Consider the following 25086-nt stretch of genomic DNA (forward strand, 5'->3'; position numbering starts at 1 on the left):
AAGAAGTTTAAATATCCAGGTTCATCAAAGTTCATCATCACTGCTACTCTGTGAGAAACTTCTTGACTCTTGATGACAGTTTCTTTCTTATCGTGATAGAATTTATATCCTTCATCATCAGAGCAGCTCAGACTCCAGGAATAACGGTTCTGTCCAAACTCAGACTCGTCTTCTTTCCCTCCGTCTCTTCTGAGAGTCAGTGCGATAGAAGCTCCTCCTCTCCACTCCAGCTCCCAGTAACATGGTCCAGTCACAGCTTCTCTGCTCATCACCTGAAGACACCGGTGGAATCTGTCGGGATGGTCCAGATAATCCTGATCCTGCGGCACAAGTTCCACCGTCCTGTTGTCCTTGGACAGTAGGAGGCGCCGGTGTGCTGTGTCCGGGTCCAGTGAGAGTGGACGGAAGTCTGAGAGAAGAAGACACGAGAGGTGATGATGGTGGAAGAACTTTCTCTTCAACACAATCATGGACCCCGTGTCCCAGCAAGCCAGGGAGGGCTGCTCTGTTTGTTGACATCTAGTGGAGATCATCATCAAAGTGAAGTCAACAGTCTTCTGAGACTGGGACCACCTCCAGAGAAGAACCAGGAGGAACATCCCAGAATCATCATTTGATTGACACCAGTGTGTCCATATCAAGTCAGCAGCTAATCTAGCATGAAGCTAACATGATGTTTCTTCATGTTCTTGAAACATCTCTGTGTTCATCTCCACCATCATCCTGGACTTGATGAAGCTCCATCAGCAGATTCAAGTGTAACAACATCTCAACATCACAACTGCTCCACTAGAAGCTGACAGAGTCAAGGAGTTCTCATCCATCAATCAAATCAAACTTACACTTCTTCCATCCAGATGTTAACCTCTGTGGTCCACAGTGATCCAGCCTGGAGGAAGAAACATTGAGAAGATCAGATTCATTTGACTTCAGATGCTGCTAAGTGGACGTTCTTTCATGACTGTGTGGACCACAACAAAGATGGATCTAGAAACACTCGCTCAGTCTCCACTGTCTCCTTGTTCTTCCACTGGTGTCCAGCAGGAGAACATGGAGAAGCTCTGAGAGTTGGATTCATGTGCTCAGTTCAGATGAAGAGTCTGAGCAGCGTCACACACTCACATCTCTCTGCTTCTGATCACATGTTCAGAAGATCTTTGGAGCTCAGTCAGTGAGTTCTGCTGCTCCGTCCATACCTGAGAGTCTCCAGCCTCCAGTCTGGACTCTCCAGTCCAGCAGACAGCAGCTCCAGTCCTGGTCCTCCTGGATGATTGAAGCTCAGGTCCAGCTCTCTCAGATGGGACGGGTTAGATGTCAGAGCTGAGGCCAGAGAAGAACAACCTCCTGCTGAGATCTGACACGCTGACAGACTGTAATGAAGGAGAAACAGTTTCTTTAAATCAGAAGAACTGAAGACATGATGTTCTGACCTGAGAGTCTCCAGGTGACAGTGTGGACTCTTCAGTCCAGCAGACAGCAGCTCCACTCCTGGATCCTTCAGGTTGTTGAGACTCAGGTCCAGTTGAGTCAGACTAGAGGACGGAGAGCTGAGGACTGAGGACAGAAGTGAACAACTTCTCTCTGTCAGTCGACAGTAGTTCAGCCTGTGAAAGAGACGGAAACGTCAACAAGAGACTTTTTCTCTATTTTGCCTTGAAAGCCTTGATTGGAGGAAACACTGAACTCTTGACGTTCATAAGATCATCACATGATTGTGTGAACATTTGAAGACTTTGATTTCAATCAAGATCAACTTGATCAACACATGAAATAATGAAGTTTTCATCAGTTCAACACTTGATGTATAAATGATCACATGACTCACTGTTGTGAGAGGATTGATGTGTGTTTGTGTTTAATGTCAGTGTTAGTGTTAGTGTTGTGTAACTCCACTCACACTGTTGTGTAACTCCACTCACACTGTTGTGTAACTCCACTCACACTGTTGTGTAACTCCACTCACACTGGTGTTGTGTAACTCCACTCACACTGGTGTTGTGTAACTCCACTCACACTGGTGTTGTGTAACTCCACTCACACTGTTGTGTAACTCCACTCACACTGGTGTGTAACTCCACTCACACTGTTGTGTAACTCCACTCACACTGGTGTGTAACTCCACTCACACTGTTGTTGTGTAACTCCACTCACACTGTTGTGTAACTCCACTCACACTGTTGTGTAACTCCACTCACACTGTTGTGTAACTCCACTCACACTGTTGTTGTGTAACTCCACTCACACTGTTGTGTAACTCCACTCACACTGTTGTGTAACTCCACTCACACTGTTGTGTAACTCCACTCACACTGTTGTGTAACTCCACTCACACTGGTGTGTAACTCCACTCACACTGTTGTGTAACTCCACTCACACTGTTGTGTAACTCCACTCACACTGTTGTGTAACTCCACTCACACTGGTGTGTAACTCCACTCACACTGGTGTGTAACTCCACTCACACTGTTGTGTAACTCCACTCACACTGTTGTGTAACTCCACTCACACTGGTGTGTAACTCCACTCACACTGTTGTGTAACTCCACTCACACTGGTGTTGTGTAACTCCACTCACACTGTTGTGTAACTCCACTCACACTGTTGTGTAACTCCACTCACACTGTTGTGTAACTCCACTCACACTGTTGTGTAACTCCACTCACACTGGTGTGTAACTCCACTCACACTGTTGTGTAACTCCACTCACACTGGTGTTGTGTAACTCAACTCACACTGGTGTTGTGTAACTCAACTCACACTGGTGAAGTGTAACTCCACTCACACTGGTGTTGTGTAACTCAACTCACACTGGTGTTGTGTAACTCAACTCACACTGGTGTTGTGTAACTCCACTCACACTGGTGTTGTGTAACTCCACTCACACTGGTGTTGTGTACCTCAACTCACACTGGTGTTGTGTAACTCCACTCACACTGGTGTTGTGTAACTCAACTCACACTGGTGTTGTGTAACTCCACTCACACTGGTGTTGTGTGACTCCACTCACACTGGTGTTGTGTGACTCCACTCACACTGGTGTTGTGTGACTCCACTCACACTGGTGTTGTGTAACTCCACTCACACTGGTGTTGTGTAACTCCACTCACACTGGTGTTGTGTAACTCGACTTTGACTCGTTGTGTGACTCATATTGTTTGACTTGTGTTGTGTGAGTCCTGTTGTGTTACTTGTGTTGTGTGACTCGTGTTTTGTGAGTCGTGTTGTGTGACTCGTATTGTGTGACTTGTGTTGTGTGACTTGTGTGACTCGTGTCGTGTGACTTGTGTTGTGAGTCGTGTTGTGTGACTTGTGTTGTGTGACTCTTTTTGTGTTAGTTGTGTTATATGACTTGTGATGTGTGACTTGTGTTGTGTGAGTCATGTTGTGTGACTCGTGTTGTGTGACTTGTGTAGTGTGACTTGTGTTGTGTGACTTGTGTTGTGTACTTGTGTGACTTGTGTTAGTTGTGTTGTGTTACTTGTGTCTTGTGAGTTGTGTTGTATGACTCACGTTGTGTGAGTCGTGTTGTGTGACTTGTGTTGTGTGAGTCATGTTGTGTGTGTCGTGTTGTGTGACTTGTGTAGTATGACTTGTGTTGTGTGACTTGTGTACTTGTGTGACTTGTGTTAGTTGTGTGACTTGTGTCTTGTGACTTGTGTTGTGTGACTTGTGTTGTGTGACTTGTGTTGTGTGACTTGTGTTGTGTGACTTGTGTTGTGTGACTTGTGTTGTTTGAGTTTTGTTGTGTAAATTGTGTCTTGTGACTTGTGTTGTGTGACTTGTGTTGTGTGACTCGTGTTGTGTGACTTGTGTTGTGTGACTTGTGTTGTGTGACTTGTGTTGTGTGACTTGTGTTGTGTGATTTGTGTTGTGTGACTCGTGTTGTGTGACTCGTGTTGTGTGACTTGTGTTGTGTGACTTGTGTTGTCTGACTTGTGTTGTGCGAGTGATGGTTGTGTGAGTCGTGTCGTGTGACTCTTGTTGTCTGACTCGTGTTGTGTGACTCGTGTTGTGTGAGTCGTGTTGTGTGACTCGTGTTGTGTGACTCGTGTTGTGTGAGTCGTGTTGTGTGACTCGTGTTGTGTGACTCGTGTTGTGTGACTTGTGTTGTGTGACTTGTGTTGTGTGACTCGTGTTGTGTGACTCGTGTTGTGTGACTTGTGTTGTGTGACTCGTGTCGTGTGACTCTTGTTGTGTGACTTGTGTTGTGTGACTTGTGTTGTGTGACTCGTGTCGTGTGACTCTTGTTGTGTGACTTGTGTTGTGTGACTTGTGTTGTGTGACTTGTGTTGTGTGACTCGTGTTGTGTGACTCGTGTTGTGTGACTCGTGTTGTGTGACTCGTGTTGTGTGACTCGTGTTGTGTGACTCGTGTTGTGTGACTCGTGTTGTGTGACTTGTGTTGTGTGACTTGTGTTGTGTGACTCGTGTTGTGTGACTTGTGTTGTGTGACTTGTGTTGTGTGACTTGTGTTGTGTGACTTGTGTTGTGTGTTTGTAAAGATCAACCTGCGTCTCATGGAAGCTTCAAGAACCAGAGAAGAGAGTTTGTTCTAATTGTTGATTGTTTTCTTCAACATTCAATGATTTGAACGTCTTTTACTGTCGAGTCATGATAGAAATACTAGAGTTTAGTCTCCAGACTGTGTTGATAAATATGTCAAGATGACTTGAAATATTCTTCACCTTCCTGTTGTGTTCATGAAATATCATCACTTCTAGAACCAAGTTCATGAGTCGAGGAAAAGTCATTCAAATCCTCTCAGAGTGAAAAAGGTTTCATGAAGAAACATGAATCCATTCACTGTTTACATCCATGTGTGTGTTTGTGTTTGTTTGAAATGATGTTCTGACCTGAGAGTCTCCAGGTGACAGTGTGGACTCTTCAGTCCAGCAGACAGCAGCTCCACTCCTGGATCCTGCAGGTAGTTGTGACTCAGGTCCAGTTGAGTCAGACTAGAGGACGGAGAGCTGAGGACTGAGGACAGAAGTGAACAACTTCTCTCTGACAGTCGACAGAAGCTCAGCCTGTGAAAGAGACGAGTGTCGTCAACAAGAGGATTGATTTGTGTTTATATGAGAAACAAACACAAGAGAACATAAGGAAAAATAAGTCACAAAACAAACAACAAAGACAAATGAAAATAAAAGGTTGTTACATGTATATTGATCATAATAACACATCATTGATTCTTTTTCTATTCACTTACTTATCTCAGTGTTTTTGTGTGTTTTCTCTCAATTGTTGTGTTTAATTCTTTTCCAGAGTAAAAATATCTTCAATTTAATCAAGACACTGATTCAATCGTGAAGATTCACTTCAGTCAATTTATTCTATTTGTTTTTTAACATTCAATTCAATATGAACAGGTTTACAAAGTTATTATTCATAACAGTGTCAGGTGTGAGTGTGAAGGTGTTGCAGGTAATACAAGCTCAAACAATGTGTGTGTGTTTGTCACTCACACTCCTGCACTCTCTCAACATTGTTGTCTTCATTTGAATGTTTACAGTTAGAAAATTCAAGGTGAATTCTCTCCATCTTTGGATCCAGTGGATCTATGTTGTGACACAGATGGAGTGTCAATCATCCTCCGTCACATTCACCTTCATTTCTTCTCCATGTTTGCTTCACATGAACTGAATTAGTTTCAACTTTTGAAACATTTCTCAAGTTTGGAGACTATTTTTGAAGTTGTTTCTGGACATCAATCAATATATGGATCAGTTTGATTCCATCTGGTGACACTTTTTATTCATGATTCATAAACATGTTTCAAGTGAAGATGTTTCTTATTTTCTTATTTTCTAATGATATTTTTTCACATTCATCAAAGTCTTCAAAGTTTTCCTCCATCATTGTTCAAACATGTCGTTCCTTTAAATCTCCAGGTTTCAAATGTTTTCTCTGTAGTTGCAGGTTTGACTATGGAGGCCTAGGAGGGTCAAACCAGGATTTACTGTCAGCTTTCATTGATATTTGAAACAATCTTCCATGTTTGAAGACAATACTTTTGGCAGAGATGGACTCGAGTCAACGACTTGGACTCGAGTCCAACTCTGGTCGCACCTATCAGACTCGTGACTCGTGATTTGTGACTCCAGTACACTGGGACTCGTGAAGAGTGACTCACTACTGCACCTGGTTAAGTGATTCGTGACTCAAGAGTCGACCCAGACGAGTCATTGTGACTCGAGCGTCGACTCAGTTATTTTAGTGAGTCTAAAGTCAAATCATCTTCTGGTCACTGATCCATGCTGTGAGTCTTTATTGAGTGAATCTCCTATAGATGGTTCATCTAGTGACTCCAACATGGCTTCAGACTTGATTGACAGGACTATGTTGATGGTTCAATGTTTGATAATAATCAGTGAAAATCTAATGTTTTCATACAAGTCATGAGTTCATTGAATCATCTGGTGTTTTTCATTTTAGCTTCAGACTAACTGTTGTCGTAACTTGTTTCTACTTTGAATATTCTTTGTATTATTGTGAAGTTTGCAGTGGATTTAAGTTCATGTTGTTTATGTTCTTTAAAACGTTTTTAGTTTTATTTTGAAAGTTCACTTCCTCTCTGTTTATCTCACAAGAGTTCAAAAGTCTAAGAATCTAATGTGTTTGAACGGATCTGAGATCAGTAAATATGTGTCAACATACTGAACAGCACGACCCAGCAGAAGAACAAATCAAGTTCAAGTAGAACCTGCTGAAGACTGAGGTCACTTAGAATCATCTGCTTCATTGAAGAACTCACTGAAGACTCAACTTTGACTCTCTGGAGTCTCACCTCTGACTTTCACATGTTCTGAAGCTGAAGACATGATGTTCTGACCTGAGAGTCTCCAGGTGACAGTGTGGACTCTTCAGTCCAGCAGACAGCAGCTCCACTCCTGGATCCTGCAGGTCACGGTTCTGACTCAGGTCCAGTTGAGTCAGACTAGAGGACGGAGAGCTGAGGACTGAGGACAGAAGTGAACAACTTCTCTCTGACAGTCGACAGTTGATCAGCCTGTGAAAGAGACGAGTGTCGTCAACAAGAGGATTGATTTGTGTTTATATGAGAAACAAACACAAGATAACATAAGGAAAAATAAGTCACAAAACAAACAACAAAGACAAATGAAAATAAAAGGTTGTTACATGTATATTGATCATAATAACACATCATTGATTCTTTTTCTATTCACTTACTTATCTCAGTGTTTTTGTGTGTTTTCTCTCAATTGTTGTGTTTAATTCTTTTCCAGAGTAAAAATATCTTCAATTTAATCAAGACACTGATTCCATCGTGAAGATTCACTTCAATTTATTCTATTTGTTTTTTAACATTCAATTCAATATGAACAGGTTTACAAAGTTATTATTCATAACAGTGTCAGGTGTGAGTGTGAAGGTGTTGCAGGTAATACAAGCTCAAACAATGTGTGTGTGTTTGTCAATCAAGGAGTCGACTACTTCCACTATACATGGACTACTATCAACCTTCAGCTAATGCCAACATGACTGACCAAATGACTGATGTAGTTCAACATCTGGAGGACAGTGAGCTGAGACTATGGTATCCCATCCAAGGACGACAGCCCCTCCATCAGCTCCACACAACAGCTCAGGAGCCCATGATGGTTCAAGTCACTTCCCAACGGACATTTCTAGATTCTCTCATGTTAGACACGAAACACCAAGAGAACTCAAGGCTCCTCTTGTTTTCCGTGGGGATGTTCAGACAAAGTTGAGTTGGAAGAATGGCTCGAGTTGATGGAAGATTATTTCAAGAAACGTGATGTTCAACTGGAGAGTCGGGTGGAAGAAATTCTCACACATTTAAGGGCTCGAGCTAAAGAGTGAAGTTTGGGATAGAAATGGAGAGATAGATGTTGCACGCCGTCCTCACGCTGTGTCTGGTCTCTTGAGGAAACTTTTTTCTTCTGAACGCTATTCATCGGTGCCTTTGGCAGACTTTTATTCAACTCTCCCAGATGTGATGAAGACCCGTAGGACTACTGGCTCCGCCTCAAGAAAGCTGCTGCAGTCGCCACAGGTTGCTTGTGGGAACAAGACAAATGTTTGATCACCCAGATCTGGCTCACATTCCGGTCCATACTTTGGATAAATGGTCAGCCGTGAAGTGCAGGACGTGTTGGATGAATTTCATAGACTAGTTTGAAGACACCAGCCAGACATAGTGAAGAGGTGAACATGGATAGAGTTGAAGTTAACCTACAGCAGCCTGTGAACCACCTGAGAGACAGCAGCCAGTTGATCCAGACTCTTCTACAATGGAGAGGTTGCTGGGGTTGTTGGAAAAGATGCTGCAGAACCAGAGTCAGAACCAATACAACAGAAGGACACGTAACAACTACAAGAGACAACACCGAGTAGAAGGACTTGACGCTGTGCCATGTTCTGTATGTGCTGATGGTTCACACTCTGCATATTCTCACTGCCGAGAAAACCTTCTCTGGTTCTTTTGTCACTCTCCAGAACACACAAGACGTAACTCACCTCAAGTTCTTATGCCACCTGCCTTCACACATCAGGGAAACATCATGAAATTGCTCATTTCAAAGATGAAGGGTTCAATAGTTCCATCATTAACCTCAACATGTGATGATGCAGTTATTTTGTCACATTCAGACGAGTGGAAAGAGGAAGACCTGCAATCCAGGATCAGGACGACAAAGAGTCGTGTCACACTGCAACCAGGGTCTGAACATCTAGTGTGGGCTAAAGTGTCATCGTCTGCTCAGTCAACTGTGGGGAAAACAGTTGTGATCGAGCAACACAGTCCAAAGTGAGACCTGCACAAATCCTGGAAGGAAGAGTTGTCACTACCTTGTGGGGGGGTGGCTGGGTTCCTGTGAAGATGTTGAATCCTACTGAGAAGCTACTCACTATAAAAATAAATGCTATGGTTGCAGATGTGTCACTCGCCCCTCAGTCCAAGACTTGCCTCAACCAGAACCAGTTTATTCTAATGTGATGTTGACACAGAACATCCACTGCTGTCTGAGGAGATGATCATCCACACGTTGAAGGACATGGATCTGGAGGACTTAGATCTCACCTGTGAAGTGTCTCTTGATTGTTAAAAAAAATGTAGTATGTATCGTCCAAAGTTATGAGTGTACTTTCTCAAAACACAAAATGGATTGTGTTGAATGAATATGTTCATAGAATCTGTTTGGTGGACGACAAGCCTCTCAGACTGCAGTACCTCCGTGACCCCTCTAGTCAATATGAGAAACTGAGGATCTAAATAAGATGGAGGAACAGGGGATTATTCGTGAATCTCAGAGTGAGTTTTCTTCTCCTCTTGTGCTTGTTGTTAAACCTAATGGTGACCTACGCATTTGCAATGACTTCAGATGGTTGATGCCAGAACAGTGAAAGATGCGGACCCCCTGCCCCACCAGACAGGTCTGCACAAATATAATAGAATGCTCAGGGTCTTACCAACAGCCCCGCAACATTTATACGGATGATGATGTCCATATTTGGTGATAAGAACTTTTCTTTTGTGTTATCTGGACGACCTGCTGGTTTTTGCTCCATCAGAGGAGGTTGCAATTGAACGGTTGGAGATGTTTTTTCACGTCTTGCTGCTAACAACTTAAAGCTGTCACCTAGGAAATGTAACTTTCTTTGCAGATCTGTAAGATTCTTAGGACACATTATTTGTGCAAATGGTGTAAAAGACAGACCCTGATAAAATACAGGCCGTGGTTGATGTGGAAGAACCTGATCTGTTTGACTCTGATGGAATCACTTCTTCTGCAAAGAAGATGAGATCATTTCTTGGCATGGTCCTGTATTATCACCATTTCATAGAGGGATGTTCAGCTGAAGCCAAACCACTTTTTGATCTTGTTTCTGATCCTGTCTCCTGTAACAGCAGAGGCAGAAAACGCAAACCTAAATTGAAAAGGTTTCATCAGACTCACTCCTGTTGATTGTTCTGCTGAGTGTAAGGCTGCATCCAAACACTTAAACATGACTCAGTCCACAGTGTCACTCTGGCTCACCCTGACTTCACAGAGCCCTTGTTCCTGCTGTAGAGCTTCTTTTGATGGGTTAGGTGCTGTCCTCTCACAGTTGCCACCAGGGGGCACTGTAGCACGACCAGTGGCTTTTGCCAGTAAAAGCCTCTCACGTTCACAGCTGAATTAACCTGCTCATCGGCTAGAGTTTCTGGCGGTTTGTGATAAGTTCAGTCACTGGCTAAAAGTGAGACATCTTACAGTTTGGACAGATAACAATCCCCTAACCTACATTTTGACTAAGCCCTGGTTGGACGCATGTGAACAAAGATCGGTGTCCAAGTTGGCAGCTTATAGTTTTGATCCGAACTATGTACCTGGCAACAAGAATGTGGTCACTGGTGCCCTTGAGAACCATTTGTTCAGTCTTGCATTGGTCATAGACCTGTTACAGAGACCTACGTCTCATTGTTGGAGAAGATGTGTGGCCTTGAAGATGAAAAAGTGCATGGTGCATTCAAGTGTACTACGAAGTGTCAAAGGGTCATTGAGCAGTCTTTGAATGAGGGTGAAGCACTAGACCAGGCCTGCCCAACCCGTGGCTCCCGGGCCGCATGCGGTTCTTTGCCTGGTTTCATGCGGCTCTAACGTTCTAGTGTTGTGTCGTTCACGAACGATTTGTTCGAACGAACGATCTTTTGAGTGAACGTACTGAACCAAATCACTTCATGAAGTGATTCATTCCTTTCTCAGTTCAGTTGAACGCCGCGACCGTGCCGGTGGGAGGGATTCTATGATAAGACTTTGCTACAGAACATTTAGTTTTTATGTTGGCACAGATTTGGTCAGTGTGCGCATTCGCTTTGCTTGAGTTCAATACGGTATTTTCATCTAACGCGCAATAATACAAGCCAGATCTGAAGAGGTTTGTTCAAAGCAAGGAATGACAGAAGTCCTAATAAGCAACATGCATAGTAAGAGAGAAAAATATTTTAATTATTATATTTTGTTTGTGGACTTGGTTGAACTGAGAGTTTGTGTGTGTAAGACAGTACAGTACAGTACACACAGTGCACACAATGTTCATTGTTGAAAATGACTGGCCCTGACTGTAGAAGTCAAATTCTGTCATTATCATGTTGGTGTGTGACATTTACAATAAATCTGGCTAAGCAGAGGTCTGTGTGTGAGGAAGGGATGATGTTCATGTGACCCATGATGTGGCTCTTTGAGGTAACACAGTAAAAAAATGTGGCTCTCATGTTGTGTGACTCTTGTCGTGATTTTTGTCCTGTGACTTGTGTTGTGTGACTCTTGTTTAGTTAGTTGTGTTGTGTGGCCACCCCTGCACTAGACCAACAAAATTCCATGACAGCTGAAGAATTATCAGCCGTTTTTGAAGCACAAATGTCCGGTGGAATGAGCCAGAAAGAAGGCACAGAACCTCCTCTTCCTCATCTTGTGGACATCACTCAGTCTGACTCATTAACTAAGAGTGAAAAAGCCAGACTGCAAGAACAGGACAACATTCTAAACATGGCGTTTCATTATGTCAAACGTCATAGGCAACTAAACACAAAAAATATTCCAGTTAATCGTCCCAAATTCATTAAAGGTCAGGTGTTGCGTGGTTTACATGACTCAGAGGTCATCAGGGTCAGACACACACTGTGTCACTGGAGTGGACTGGAGAGTGACATCATTAACCACGTAAAGGGCTGTTTTTCACTGTGTTGTTGCTAAAACTCCAGAACCTGCATTTCGTGTCCTCCTTGAATGCATTCAAACATCTGCAGCTTTGGAATTGGTTTGCATTGATTTTTGTTCTGCTGAGAAATCTGTCAATCAAAGCGTGGACGTACTTGTTGTGACTGATCATTTCTCAAAAGCTAAGCAGGTATTCGTCGACTGGGTTCGCACCCTTTTTTCCTCATGTTTGGCAGGACACCACGATAACCTGTTGATGTTGTGTTCCAGCATGCTCTCCCTGATTCCACTGTTGTTGACCATCATGACTTTGTGTCTCGGTTGAAGCAGGAGTTATCCTAAGCTACTCAAATTGGCCAAAAACTATAACCGCAGAGCTGGGGGCATCTTAGGGTCTCTTGCTGTTGGTGATCGGGTTCTGCCCTCTTGACAAATGAGTGATTAGTGATAGTGAAAACACATCATTCCTCTATAGACCTAATGCACTGTAGGAGCGAGTGACACTGTACCAAGATGGCCGCCCTGTATACACACCGCTCTAGTGAGGGCAGCAGTCGATGCGGCGTCCATGTAAATATGTCTATGGCCTCGAGGACTGAGATGAGGTAGGAGGAGGAGATGCTCTGTGAGCATTAGTGTATAAAAATATGTTAGAAACACCTTTTCTTTCAATTGTCGTATTTTATATTAGTTTAGAAGCAGTTTTATTGTATATGTTTGTTTAATTGTTTAGCGTTTAACTTATTGTGTGGTGTTTCTAGAGCGAGAGCAACGAGTGTGTGAGCGATCCATCCTCAAACTGTATTTTGATTTATGTGCAGAATCTTACAAATAAAAGACAAGTGATCCACGAGCAGCTTCATTGGTGGAATCAGAAGTGTGATGATCCAAAGGTTATACTCACATCACCATGAACATTACCCTGCATTGAAATCTAGCAACAGAACAAGTGATGGCATCACAAGAGTCTCTCAAATGTGTTTGAATGGATCTGAGATCAGTAAATATGTGTCAACATACTGAACAGCACGACCCAGCAGAAGAACAAATCAAGTTCAAGTAGAACCTGCTGAAGACTGAGGTCACTTAGAATCATCTGCTTCATTGAAGAACTCACTGAAGACTCAACTTTGACTCTCTGGAGTCTCACCTCTGACTTTCACATGTTCTGAAGCTGAAGACATGATGTTCTGACCTGAGAGTCTCCAGGTGACAGTGTGGACTCTTCAGTCCAGCAGACAGCAGCTCCACTCCTGGATCCTGCAGGGCGTAGTTGTGACTCAGGTCCAGTTGAGTCAGACTAGAGGACGGAGAGCTGAGGACTGAGGACAGAAGTGAAAAACTTCTCTCTGACAGTCGACAGTTGATCAGCCTGTGAAAGAGACGAGTGTCGTCAACAAGAGGATTGATTTGTGTTTATATGAGAAACAAACACAAGATAACATAAGGAAAAATAAGTCACAAAACAAACAACAAAGACAAATGAAAATAAAAGGTTGTTACATGTATATTGATCATAATAACACTGTCATGAGTCTACATGTTCCTCCTTGTGTTTCCGGTATTATTGTGAAATCCGCTCCCTTCTGTGTCTGTGCTAGTCTTACTTCCTCCTGTCTGAGTAGTGATTGGTCAAGCCGTGTCTTGTTAGTCCCGCCCCCAGCTGCTGCTGATTGCTCCCCTGTGTTCTTAAGCCTCCACTCCCTGTCACGTCCTTGTCTTGTCGTCACCGTTTTCCAGTACCTGTATCCTGGGTTTCTCCGTTCCACATCATGATAAACACATGATTGATTCTTTTTCTATTCACTTACTTATCTCAGTGTTTTTGTGTGTTTTCTCTCAATTGTTGTGTCTAATTCTTTTCCAGAGAAAAAATAGGGTTCAGTTTTAGGACAACTGTTATTTACCCTGTACATTAACAGCCTTGGACAAAATGTCCAGAAAGCATCTTTCCATTTCTATGCGGAAGACACCGTAACGTATTGTTGTGCATCTTCACTTAATAAGGCTTTTGAGTTCATGCAAAGTGCTTTTGATCAAGTTCAGGCTCAGCTTTGTCAACTGAAGCTTGTTCTCCATGCTGATAAGACCAAACTTATGGTATTTTCAAATAACAAAAAGATTGAGATAAATCACAATATTTTAACTTCCCAAGGTCATGCAATTGAGGAGTATTTTTACAAATACTTGGGTTTTATGATTGATGACCACATCTCTTTAAAATTCACATACAAAACCTGGTAAATAAACGGAAACTAATGTTAGGCTCGACGACGACGAGTCGAAGCTACCTTCCTGACCGTTCTTGATTCTGGAGATGTGTTGTACATGAATTCATCAGCTCACTGTCTAAAGATGTTGGACACTGTGTAACATGGAGCCTTGAGGTTCATGACAAACTGAAGACCCTTAACCCATCACTGCACACTATACTCAAGAGGTCACTGGCCTTCGCTCTCTTCGCCACGACTTAGTCATCGGCATGTTTGTATCTACAAGGAGATTATAGGTTATGAATGTTCCTCCAGCTCGTACTGAACTGGGTAAAACAGCTTTTAAGTTTTCTGCGCCGTCATCGTGGAAGAAGCTGAAGAAGCAGCACAAGTTTGAGACTCTAGTGACTTTTGACAAATTCAAGGCTGTTGTCAGGAATTTGACGTCGGACTCTAACAGCAAGTGTGAATGTTTTTAGTCAGTAATCTTTTATCCTTTTCTGATATTGTACCAACGCACTTAATACTGTATGAAATAGTTTTTATGTGTAACTATGTTTTGCTGTCCATCCTGTCCAGGTCTCTCTTGTAAAAGAGATTTTAATGTCAATGAGACTAACCTGGATGAATAAAGGATCAATAAATAAAATAATAATACAGAGTTATTCATTCACTGTTTGTGTGTTTGTGTTCACGACACATGTTCAAGTGTTTGCTCATGAAATTCAAATGAAAAGTTGATGTTGTTTCAAAAAGTGACTTTAGAAAATGATGGATTTACAAAACAAAGTGAAAGAAAAACCATGAAGAGAGAAAGAAGGAGTGAGTTGGTGACACAGAGATGAGTTGAAATGAAAGATATGAGCAGGATGTGAGACGACACTGTTGAATATTGTGATGAAGAAGAACATGTTTGACTTTTCATACAGTTGCTGATGTGTTCATCACACATGCTCACATCACCATGAACATTACCCTGCATTGAAATCTAGCAACAGAACAAGTGATGACATCACAAGAGTCTCTCAAATGTCTTTGAATGGATCTGAGATCAGTAAATATGTGTCAACATACTGAACAGCACGACCCAGCAGAAGAACAAATCAAGTTCAAGTAGAACCTGCTGAAGACTGAGGTCACTTAGAATCATCTGCTTCATTGAAGAACTCACTGAAGACTCAACTTTGACTCTCTGGAGTCTCACCTCTGACTTTCACATGTTCTGAAGCTGAAGACATGATGTTCTGACCTGAGAGTCTCCAGGTGACAGTGTGGACTCTTCAGTCCAGCAGACAGCAGCTCCACTCCTGGATCCTTCAGCTTGTAGTTGTGACTCAGGTCCAGTAGAGTCAGACTAGAGGACGGAGAGCTGAGGACTGAGGACAGAAGTGAACAACTTCTCTCTGACAGTCGACAGTTGATCAGCCTGTGAAAGAGACGAGTGTCGTCAACAAGAGGATTGATTTGTGTTTATATGAGAAACAAACACAAGAGAACATAAGGAAAAATAAGTCACAAAACAAACAACAACGACAAATGAAAATAAAAGGTTGTTACATGTATATTGATCATAATAACACATCATTGATTCTTTTTCTATTCACTTACTTATCTCAGTGTTTTTGTGTGTTTTCTCTCAATTGTTGTGTTTAATTCTTTTCCAGAGTAAAAATATCTTCAATTTAATCAAGACACTGATTCAATCGTGAAGATTCACTTCAATTTATTCTATTTGTTTTTTAACATTCAATTCAATATGAACAGGTTTACAAAGTTATTATTCATAACCGTGTCAGGTGTGAGTGTGAAGGTGTTGCAGGTAATACAAGCTCAAACAATGTGTGTGTGTTTGTCACTCACACTCCTGCACTGTCTCAACATTGTTGTCTTCATTTGAATGTTTACAGTTAGAAAATTCAAGGTGAATTCTCTCCATCTTTGGATCCAGTGGATCTATGTTGTGACACAGATGGAGTGTCAATCATCCTCCGTCACATTCACCTTCATTTCTTCTCCATGTTTGCTTCACATGAACTGAATTAGTTTCAACTTTTGAAACATTTGTCAAGTTTGGAGACTATTTTTGAAGTTGTTTCTGGACATCAATCAATATATGGATCAGTTTGTTTCCATCTGGTTCAATGTTTGATAATAATCAGTGAAAATCTAATGTTTTCATACAAGTCATGAGTTCATTGAATCTTCTGGTGTTTTTCATTTTAGCTTCAGACTAACTGTTGTCGTAACTTGTTTCTACTTTGAATATTCTTTGTATTATTGTGAAGTTTGCAGTGGATTTAAGTTCATGTTATTTATGTTCTTTAAAACGTTTTTAGTTTTATTTTGAAAGTTCACTTCCTCTCTGTTTATCTCACAAGAGTTCAAAAGTCTAAGAAGAAGCTCAAGAGACATTTATTTGCATAAACTCAAGGACTTGAAGAAACATTAAACAAGACTTTTCTCTCTTTGCAGCCAACAAGGTGTTGTTTTGTTTGAATGTTAGTTTCTATTAACACTGTGTTAACTTTTCATTTTCTTCATCATTTATGTTCAGTTTTCACGCTGGATTTCGGGGTCAAGCCTAAAATAAACCCTGTCTGTGCCTGAGGGAGAAACATACAGTCGTTCATTCACTGTTTGTGTGTTTGTGTGTTTGTGTTCACGACACATGTTCAAGTGTTTGCTCATGAAATTCAAATGAAAAGTTGATGTTGTTTCAAAAGTGACTTTAGAAAATGATGGATTTACAAAACAAAGTCAAAGAAAAACCATGAAGAGAGAAAGGAAGTTGGAGTTTCTCAGCCTGAATGAAGAAGGAAATCAAACATTCATGGTTCATATCAGAGATGTTTCAATGATCCACTTACAGAACTTCATTTGAAGCTTGAACCACCGGCAGAAGCCTCTCAAGAACCTCCTCTGAGGTAGAGTATTTCTTCAGGTCAAACACTTTCAGATGTTCCTCTGAGGACAGTAAGATGAAGGCCAGGCTGGACCATTGAGCAGGAGACAGTTGATCTGTGAAGAGACGTCCTGATCTCAGCTGCTGTTGGACCTCCTCCACCAGAGAAGTGTCCTTCACTTCATTCAGACAGTGGAACAGGTTGATGATTCTCTCTGGAGACACATTCTCACTGATCTTCTTCTTGATGAGCTTTGCTGTGTCCTGATTGGTCCAGGAGCTACTTCCTGTCTGTGTCAACAAACCTGTCAGGAGACTCTGGCTGGTCTGCAGAGAAAGACCCAGAAGGAAGCGCAGGAACAAGTCCAGATGTCCATTTGGACTTTCTACAGCTTCATTGATTTCTTTCTGGTAGAACTTTTCTATGTCAACGATTCTTGACTGCAGGTTGACTTCGGAGTTGAAGAACATCTGGTGAACATGAAGAGCAGACAGAAACTCCTGAAGACTCAGGTGGATGAAGCAGAACATCTGGTCCTGGTACAGTCCTCTCTCCTCTCTGAAGATCTGAGTGAACACTCCTGAGTGAAGTGAAGCAGCTGTGATGTCGATGTCACTCTCTGTCAGGTCTGATTCATAGAAGACCAAGTTTCCTTTCTTCAGGTGCTCAAAAGCCAGTTTTCCCAGAGACTCCATCATCTTGCTGCTCTCAGGATCCCAAACTGTGTCTGTCCAAGCTGCTCCATGGTACTTCAGCTTCTTGACTTTGGACAGAACCACCAGGAAGTAGATGAACATCTCAGTCAGGGTGTTGGGCAGCTGTCCTGTGTCTCCTCTCTTCAACATGTCCTCCAGAACTGTGGCAGTGATCCAGCAGAAGATCGGGATGTGACACATGATGTGGAGGCTTCGTGAGGTCTTGATGTGAGAGATGATGGTGCTGGTCTGCTCCTCATCACTGGACCTCTTCCTGAAGTACTCCTCCTTCTGGAGGTCAGTGAACCCTCTGACCTCTGTCACCATGTCCACACACTCAGGAGGGATCTGATTGGCTGCTGCAGGTCGTGTGGTGATCCAGAGCCGAGCTGAGGGAAGAAGATTCCCTCTGATGAGGTTTGTCAGGAGGACGTCTACTGAGGTGGACTCTGTAGCTGCTGTCAGGACCCGACTGTTGAGGAAGTCCAGAGGGAGTCGACACTCGTCCAGACCGTCAAAGATGAACAGAACCTGGACTTCTTCAAAGCTGCTGAGATCTTTGGTTTCAGGAAAGAAAAGATGAACAAGTTCCATCAAACTCAACTTCTTCTCTTTCAGCAGGTTCAGCTCTCTGAAGGTGAAAGGAAACATGAGCTGGAAGTTCTGGTGAGCTTTGCCTTCAGTCCAGTCCAGAGTGACCTTCTGTGTCAGGAGGGTCTTCCCAATGCCAGCCACGCCCTTCGTCAGCAGGCTCCTGATTGGTCGGTCTCTCTCAGGTGAGGCTTTAAAAAGGTCTTCTTGTCTGATGGTGGTTTCTGGTCTGGTCTGGTTCCTGGTGGCTGCTTCGATCTGTCGGACCTCGTGCTCCTGGTTGACCTGGTCTGTGCCCCCCTCAGTGATGTAGAGCTCCGTGTAGATCTGATTCAGAGGAGCAGAGTTTCCTGCTTTAGCGACCCCCTCAGACACACTGTGGAACTTCTTCTTCAGGCTCCTCTTCAGCCGTCGTCGACACTTTTCTGCACGACTTCCTGAAGAAGAGAAGTCACATGAGTCACAAGATTCTAGAAGCTGAAGATCAATCTTCTCAGCAGCTGCAGGAATTTCAATCTCAAATGTTCTAATAGATTCAAGTTTTCTTTTTCAACAGGTTAAAGGTTCAAATCCTCTTACTTCCCCACAGAAGACCAGCAAGCTCCTCCTGCTTCATGCTCCTCAGGAGGTTCATGATGAACATCAAGAAATCTTCTCTGCTGCTCCTCATCTGCTCCTCTTCACACTTCAACTCCTCCTCTTCCTCATCATCCAGGTGTTTCTGCTCACCTGGTCTGAGAAACTTCTTCACTCTCTCCAGTTCCTCCATGACCTTGTCCTCCAGCAGCTGAAACACAAACATGTGACTTGATCATGTGACCTACAGATGTCACCAGAGGTATGTCTCATTCCAAGTCTAACCAGGACCTGTTGAGCAATACTTTCTTCAAGAGTAGGACCAGAGAGTCTGAGTCACATTCAAATCTCATCTTCTCTCTAAAACTAAACAAGAGTCTCAGCCACACCAGACCTTCTACTTCATGTATGAAGCTGACAGGTGGAGTTGTCCAGGATCAGAGCTTCATGAAGCAGCAGAAGCAGCTGACTGGTGAGTTAGCAGCTGTTGTAGTCAGCAGGTGAGGCTGAAGACTTGAACGTACCTGAAGTGTGGAGTCCACATCTGTCTGATGCTGCTGGACACACTGGAGACTGAGAACATCCGAGACCTGCTGATCCTCTCTGTGAAGAACATCAGGCCGTCAATAGGTTCTGTCTACTTCTACAAGGACACCAATGATCTGAGCAAGACTCTGACTCTTCCATGTGCAGACCACCTAAGATAGAATCTTCCACATTCATGGAAAACCAAGTTTGTCTCACACTTCAGTCGTGATTTCATTCTCATGGCTGCAGTTTGTTGCTTCTTCTCTTGTGAGTCGACTTTCCTCCACGACTGTCTGCAGCACTTTTGACGAGCAGTTCGTGAAGCTCAATAAAAGAGAAGTTTTGAGCTGCATTGACTCATGAACATCTTCAGTTGAAGTCACCAAGAGTCACTAACTGCTGATAGAAACACAGCTGTGAGTGAAAGAATGATTGTTGAGGATCAACTAACAGTCTTTGACGACTCAAACATTCCCTCAATCATTGAATCAGTGACTCTTAAATCACTTGAAGTATCTTCTCTCACACATCAGTGACCTTCATCTGAGGCGCTCATATGATCCACGTGAAGGTTGCATCACAAGAAAAACACTCAAATCAAACTTGACTTTTGATGAATATTTCATCACGTTTGTTGTGTGTCAAGTTTCACAAGACTTCAGGTGGAGGAGAAGAAAAGTAGTTGCACTATTTAGAATTCTTCTTCTTGACTCAACAACTGAAGAGACTGTTGGTCGTCACATGATACAAACTTCTTCAACAACAGATGGAATGATCCAGTGAAATGAATTCACTGTATTTGACATCAAGTTGTGGATTTCTTCATGAGTCCAACAGCACCTGTCTGTCCCACAGCAGCTGTTATTGTCTCCATGACTGTTGCTCATGCTAACATGTCAACTGTGATGAAGTGCTGAACATCTGAGGGCTTCAGTCCAAGTAGAAAGAACCTCAGAGACCTTTGTACAGACCCAACATCACATCAGTGAGTCAAAGAGGGACAGAAAACCTCACCTGTCTTCTGAAGACTCTTGTCCACCTTTGAAATTATCAGGAGGTTCCATAGACCAGTCACTCTTCAGAGACTCACAGTTGAGTTCAGACTCTTCTTGTTTCTTCTGGTAGATCCTGAAAGACACAAAACTCTGATCAACACTTTAATCCATTCCTCTGTCGTTCACCATCTGACCACTAGATGTTCTAATGTTGCTCCTGTTGTCTCTCACCTCTGATGCTTCTGTTCACCTTTGAAGTTAATTGTTCTTCCCATAGACGTGTCACTCTTCAGAGACACACAGCTGGGAGCAGGTCCAGGTCCAGGTCCAGGTCCAGGTCCAGGTCCAGGTCCAGCAGATGTACGTAGCTTTGATCTGAACACACACAAGTCGCAGTGAGAAAGTATTTCCAGTATTTGAAGGTGTGAAGTGTTACGACCTCCACTGATCAGATTTAGCCTCTAACAGGAAGGTTCAGTTCCATGCACTGTAACCGGGAGTTAAGTTTGGTTCTTTTGTTTGTATATTTTAAACGTTAACTCATTGTTGTAAAATTGTAGTTGTTTGCTTGGCCTGCGTTCTCTTGAGCAGCCTTTTCCTTTTGTTGCCTCTTTGACGGCTGTGAGCCAGTATTTAAGTTGATTATTACAAAGTGTGGAAGTGAAGAGTGTTTTTCCCAATTTGTATTTTCTATTGGGTTTTGGGAATAGACAGACAGACAGACAGACAGACAGACAGACAGACAGACAGACAGACAGACAGACAGACAGACAGACAGACAGGTCGTAACATAAATGGGAGTTCATCCAGGACAATAGTAAAAGTAATTCCTAAAAGAAGAAATTTAATGGTTTGGTTAAATTGTGTGATTTTATCCTAGTTGTGATTTTATTGTGCAGCGACCTTGAGTCTCCTGAAAGGTGGTTTCATATAAGATTTATTATTATTATTATTATTATTTTCTTCTTCCTCTCATGTGTAAAGATATACTGTATAGTTTTCTCTGCATATTTAAATAACTGCTAGATGTTCTCTTGTTGCTCCTGTTGTCTCTCACCTCTGATGCTTCTGTTCACCTTTGAAGTTAATAAATCTTCCCATAGATCTGTCACTCTTCAGAGACACACAGCTGGGAGCAGGTCCAGGTCCAGGTCCAGGTCCAGGTCCAGGTCCAGGTCCAGGTCCAGGTCCAGGTCCAGGTCCAGGTCCAGCAGATGTACGTTGCTTTGATCTGAACACACACAAGTTTTAGTGAGAAAATGATTCCAGTATTTGAAGGTCTGACAGGAGAAGTGATCTTCTCACCTCTGAGCTCTGGTCTGACTGTCATGGTCTTCACTCCGACCTTTTTTAGATGGTGGATCTTCCTCCTCTGTGTCCACACCTGCACACAAACACAACAGCATCATCACTCGTCATCATTGTGTTGTTGATACTATAATAAAACCTCATCAGTACAAACAACATGTTGTTGCTCAACCACACATTCATGTGTTCACTCTCTGATACTGACTGATGTAACAACTTGTTCAGTAACAAGCCTGAGAGGATCATTGAATCTTATTATCTCCTCACTGGCTTGTCGGATCACAATATGACTCTTGTTGCAAAGAAGTTGACAAAAAAACAGGTTTACTTACCAGCAAGAGATAATTAAACATTCCTATGGAATAAGGAAACGGGACATGAATGCATTTAAGGAAGAAATAAGCCAAACTGATTGGAGTGATGTTCTACTCACAGATGATATAGAGGCCTCTTGTGGATCATTGTTAGATGCCATAAATAGAATTAAAGAAAAATACACCAACACGTTCAGAAATGGACACCCCAAGGTCAACCTGCCTTGGTTCAATGACAACTTGTGAAAACAGCACTAAATCAATTAATGATGGACGAGTTTTTAGTAGTCTTCGTAACAAAGTGAATGAACCAAAGAAGGCAAAGACCAACTTTTTTATGGACATTATTAAAGAACGAAAGGGAAATAAACTTATATTGAGGAACGTTAATGAATTCACAAAGAGAGAGCTGGACATGAATTGAAAATACATGGACATTTAACCAGTGATTGTAATGAAATTACCTCTGCATTTAATATTTAGTTTATTGAGTCAGTGCAGAATCCATCACATACATTTGGTGCAAGAATTAAAGACATAGCAGCAGCAAATTATACCAAACCCGTTTTTAAGATAACTGAAGTACTATGCTAAGCTGTGCAGTGTCCCTGTTAAATAAAGGAAAAAATCAAATGTATTAACATTGATTCATTTATTCACCTCACTCTTGATTCATGTATTCACTTCACTATTGTATCATGTACTCCCCTCACTCTTGAGTCATTTATTCACCTCACTCGATTCATGTATTCACTTCACTCTTGATTCATTTATTCACCTCACTCTTGATTCATTTACTCACCTCACTCTTTATTCATTTATTCACCTCACTCTCATATCATTTATTCTCCTCACTCTTGATTCATTTATTCACTTCACTCTTGATTCATTTTTTCCACTTCACTCTCGTTTCATGTATTCACCTCACTCTTGATTCATGTATTCACTTCACTATTGTATCATGTATTCCCTTCACTCTTGAGTCATTTATTCACCTCACTCGATTCATGTATTCACTTCACTCTTGATTCATTTATTCACCTCACTCTTGATTAATTTACTCATCGCACTCTTGATTCATTTATTCACCTCACTCTCGTATCATGTATTCTCCTCACTCTTGATTAATTTATTCAACTCACTCTCGTTTCATGTATTCACCTCACTCTTGATTCATTTATTTACCTCACTCTTGATTCATTTATTCACCTCACTCTCGTATCATGTATTCACCTCACTCTTGATTCATGTATTCACCTCACTCTTGATTCATGTTTTCACCTCACTCTTGATTCATTTATTCTCCTCACTCTTGATTCCTTTATTTACCTCACTCTTGATTCATTTATTCACCTCACTCTTGATTCATTTATTCACCTCACTCTTGATTCATTTATTCACCTCACTCTCGTTTCATGTATTCACCTCACTCTTGATTCATTTATTTACCTCACTCTTGATTCATTTATTCACCTCACTCTCGTATCATGTATTCACCTCACTCTTGATTCATGTATTCACCTCACTCTTGATTCATGTTTTCACCTCACTCTTGATTCATTTATTCACCTCACTCTTGATTCATTTATTCACCTCACTCTTGATTCATTTATTCACCTCACTCTTGATTCATTTATTCACCTCACTCTTGATTCATGTATTCACCTCACTCTTGATTCATGTATTCACCTCACTCTTGATTCATTTGTTCACCTCACTCTTCATTCATGTATTCACCTCACTCTTGATTCGATTATTCACCTCATTCTTAATTTATGTATTCACCTCAATCTTTATTCATGTATTCACCTCACTCTTGATTGTTTAATTCACCTCACTCTTGATTCATGTATTCACCTTACTCTTGATTAATTTATTCACCTCACTCTTGATTCATGTATTCACCTCACTCTTGATTCATGTATTCACCTCACTCTTGATTCATTTATTCACCTCACTCTTGATTCATTTATTCACCTCACTGTTGTATCATGTATTCACAATACTCTCGATTCATTTATTTACCTCACTCCTGATAATTGTATTCACCTCACTCTCGATTCTTTTATTCACCTCACTTTCGTTTCATGTATTCACCTCACTCGTGATTCGTTTATTCACCTCACTCTTGATTCATGTATTCACCTCACTCTTGATTAATTTATTCACTTCACTCTTGATTACTTTATTCACTTCACTCTTGATCTTGGTGAACACATGAAATGACAGTGAGGTGAATAAACGTATTCACCTCACTGTCATTTCATGTGTTCACCTCATTCTTGATTAATCTATTTACCGCAGTCTTGATCCATGTATTCACCTCATTCTTGATTAATCTATTCACCTTAGTCTTGATCCATGTATTCACCTCAGTCTTGATTCATGTGTTCACCTCACTCTTGATTAATTTATTCACCTCACTCTTGCTTTATATATTCACCTCACTCTTGCTTCATGTATTCACCTCACTCTTGATTCATGTATTCACCTCACTCTTGATTTAGGTATTCACCTCACAAACTCAGTCTCGATTCATTTTTTCACCTTAGTCTCCTCACTCTTTATTCATTTATTCACCTCAGTCTTGATTCATGTATTCACCTCACTCTTGATCAATGTATTCACCTCAATCTTTTTTCATTTATTCATCTCACTCTTTATTCATTTATTCACCTCACAAACTCACTCTTGACTCATGCATTCACACTCTGACTGGGGAACATCATGAACAGCATGAAAAAAGTCACTGACCTGTGAGCAGCTCTCTGCTCTGAAGACTTGTGTCCATGTTTGTAGGTGAAACTTCCAGGTGAGCTCAGCTGCTTGTGATCCAGACTCAGGGAAACACTGATGAACCGTCAGTGAGGAGGTGTGTCTGTCAGAGACATCAGTGCAACATACTGTGTTGTTGACTCACACTTTTATAACATAGTTCAACAACAAAACATGTGCCACGAGGATAAAGACGTTTGACAAGTTCAATCACAATCTTGATCTAGAAGAAGGAATGCAGTCTTGTTCACCTGTCGCTGCCACACCTGTTGCTGCCACACCTGTCGCAAACACAGCTTTATCTCTTTCACTTGTTTATTATCCAGTTTCATCTAGTTTTGTTCTTTTCATCCAAACAAGTCTTGGTTCTGATCCAAATGCTGCACATGTCCTCCAGGTGTCTTCAGCTTCACACACTTGACAGAAGCTTCCAAGACAGTGATGGACAAACACATCAGCACTTCTGAAGCATCATTGACATGTGATTATTTTCACAACAAACTCG

The 25086-nt window shown here is 41.8% G+C and overlaps 1 protein-coding gene across 1 annotated transcript in view; it reads right to left on the reverse strand.

Moving 5' to 3' along the window:
• LOC148083032 (NACHT, LRR and PYD domains-containing protein 3-like) overlaps positions 1–24692 on the reverse strand; it is a 25049-nt gene extending 357 nt beyond the window's left edge. Inside the window, exons 1-15 of the mRNA XM_087786186.1 lie at positions 24561–24692; positions 21490–21568; positions 21242–21415; positions 20416–20559; positions 20204–20317; positions 19186–19264; positions 18665–18872; positions 16764–18522; positions 12879–13055; positions 6832–7008; positions 4853–5026; positions 1431–1604; positions 1197–1370; positions 843–889; positions 1–409 (exon numbers count right to left, since the gene is read on the reverse strand). The exon at positions 1–409 is cut by the window's left edge and continues 357 nt beyond it. Coding sequence (XP_087642312.1) covers positions 1–409; positions 843–889; positions 1197–1370; positions 1431–1604; positions 4853–5026; positions 6832–7008; positions 12879–13055; positions 16764–18522; positions 18665–18872; positions 19186–19264; positions 20204–20317; positions 20416–20559; positions 21242–21415; positions 21490–21568; positions 24561–24597 — 3926 coding nt within the window. The 5' untranslated portion in view covers positions 24598–24692. The remainder of the gene's footprint in view (positions 410–842; positions 890–1196; positions 1371–1430; positions 1605–4852; positions 5027–6831; positions 7009–12878; positions 13056–16763; positions 18523–18664; positions 18873–19185; positions 19265–20203; positions 20318–20415; positions 20560–21241; positions 21416–21489; positions 21569–24560) is intronic.
• Positions 24693–25086: the final 394 nt, after the last annotated feature.

The sequence above is a fragment of the Callionymus lyra genome, chromosome 3 (genome assembly GCF_982586985.1).
Source record: "Callionymus lyra chromosome 3, fCalLyr1.hap1.1, whole genome shotgun sequence".
In the NCBI taxonomy this organism is placed as follows: Eukaryota; Metazoa; Chordata; class Actinopteri; order Syngnathiformes; family Callionymidae; genus Callionymus; species Callionymus lyra.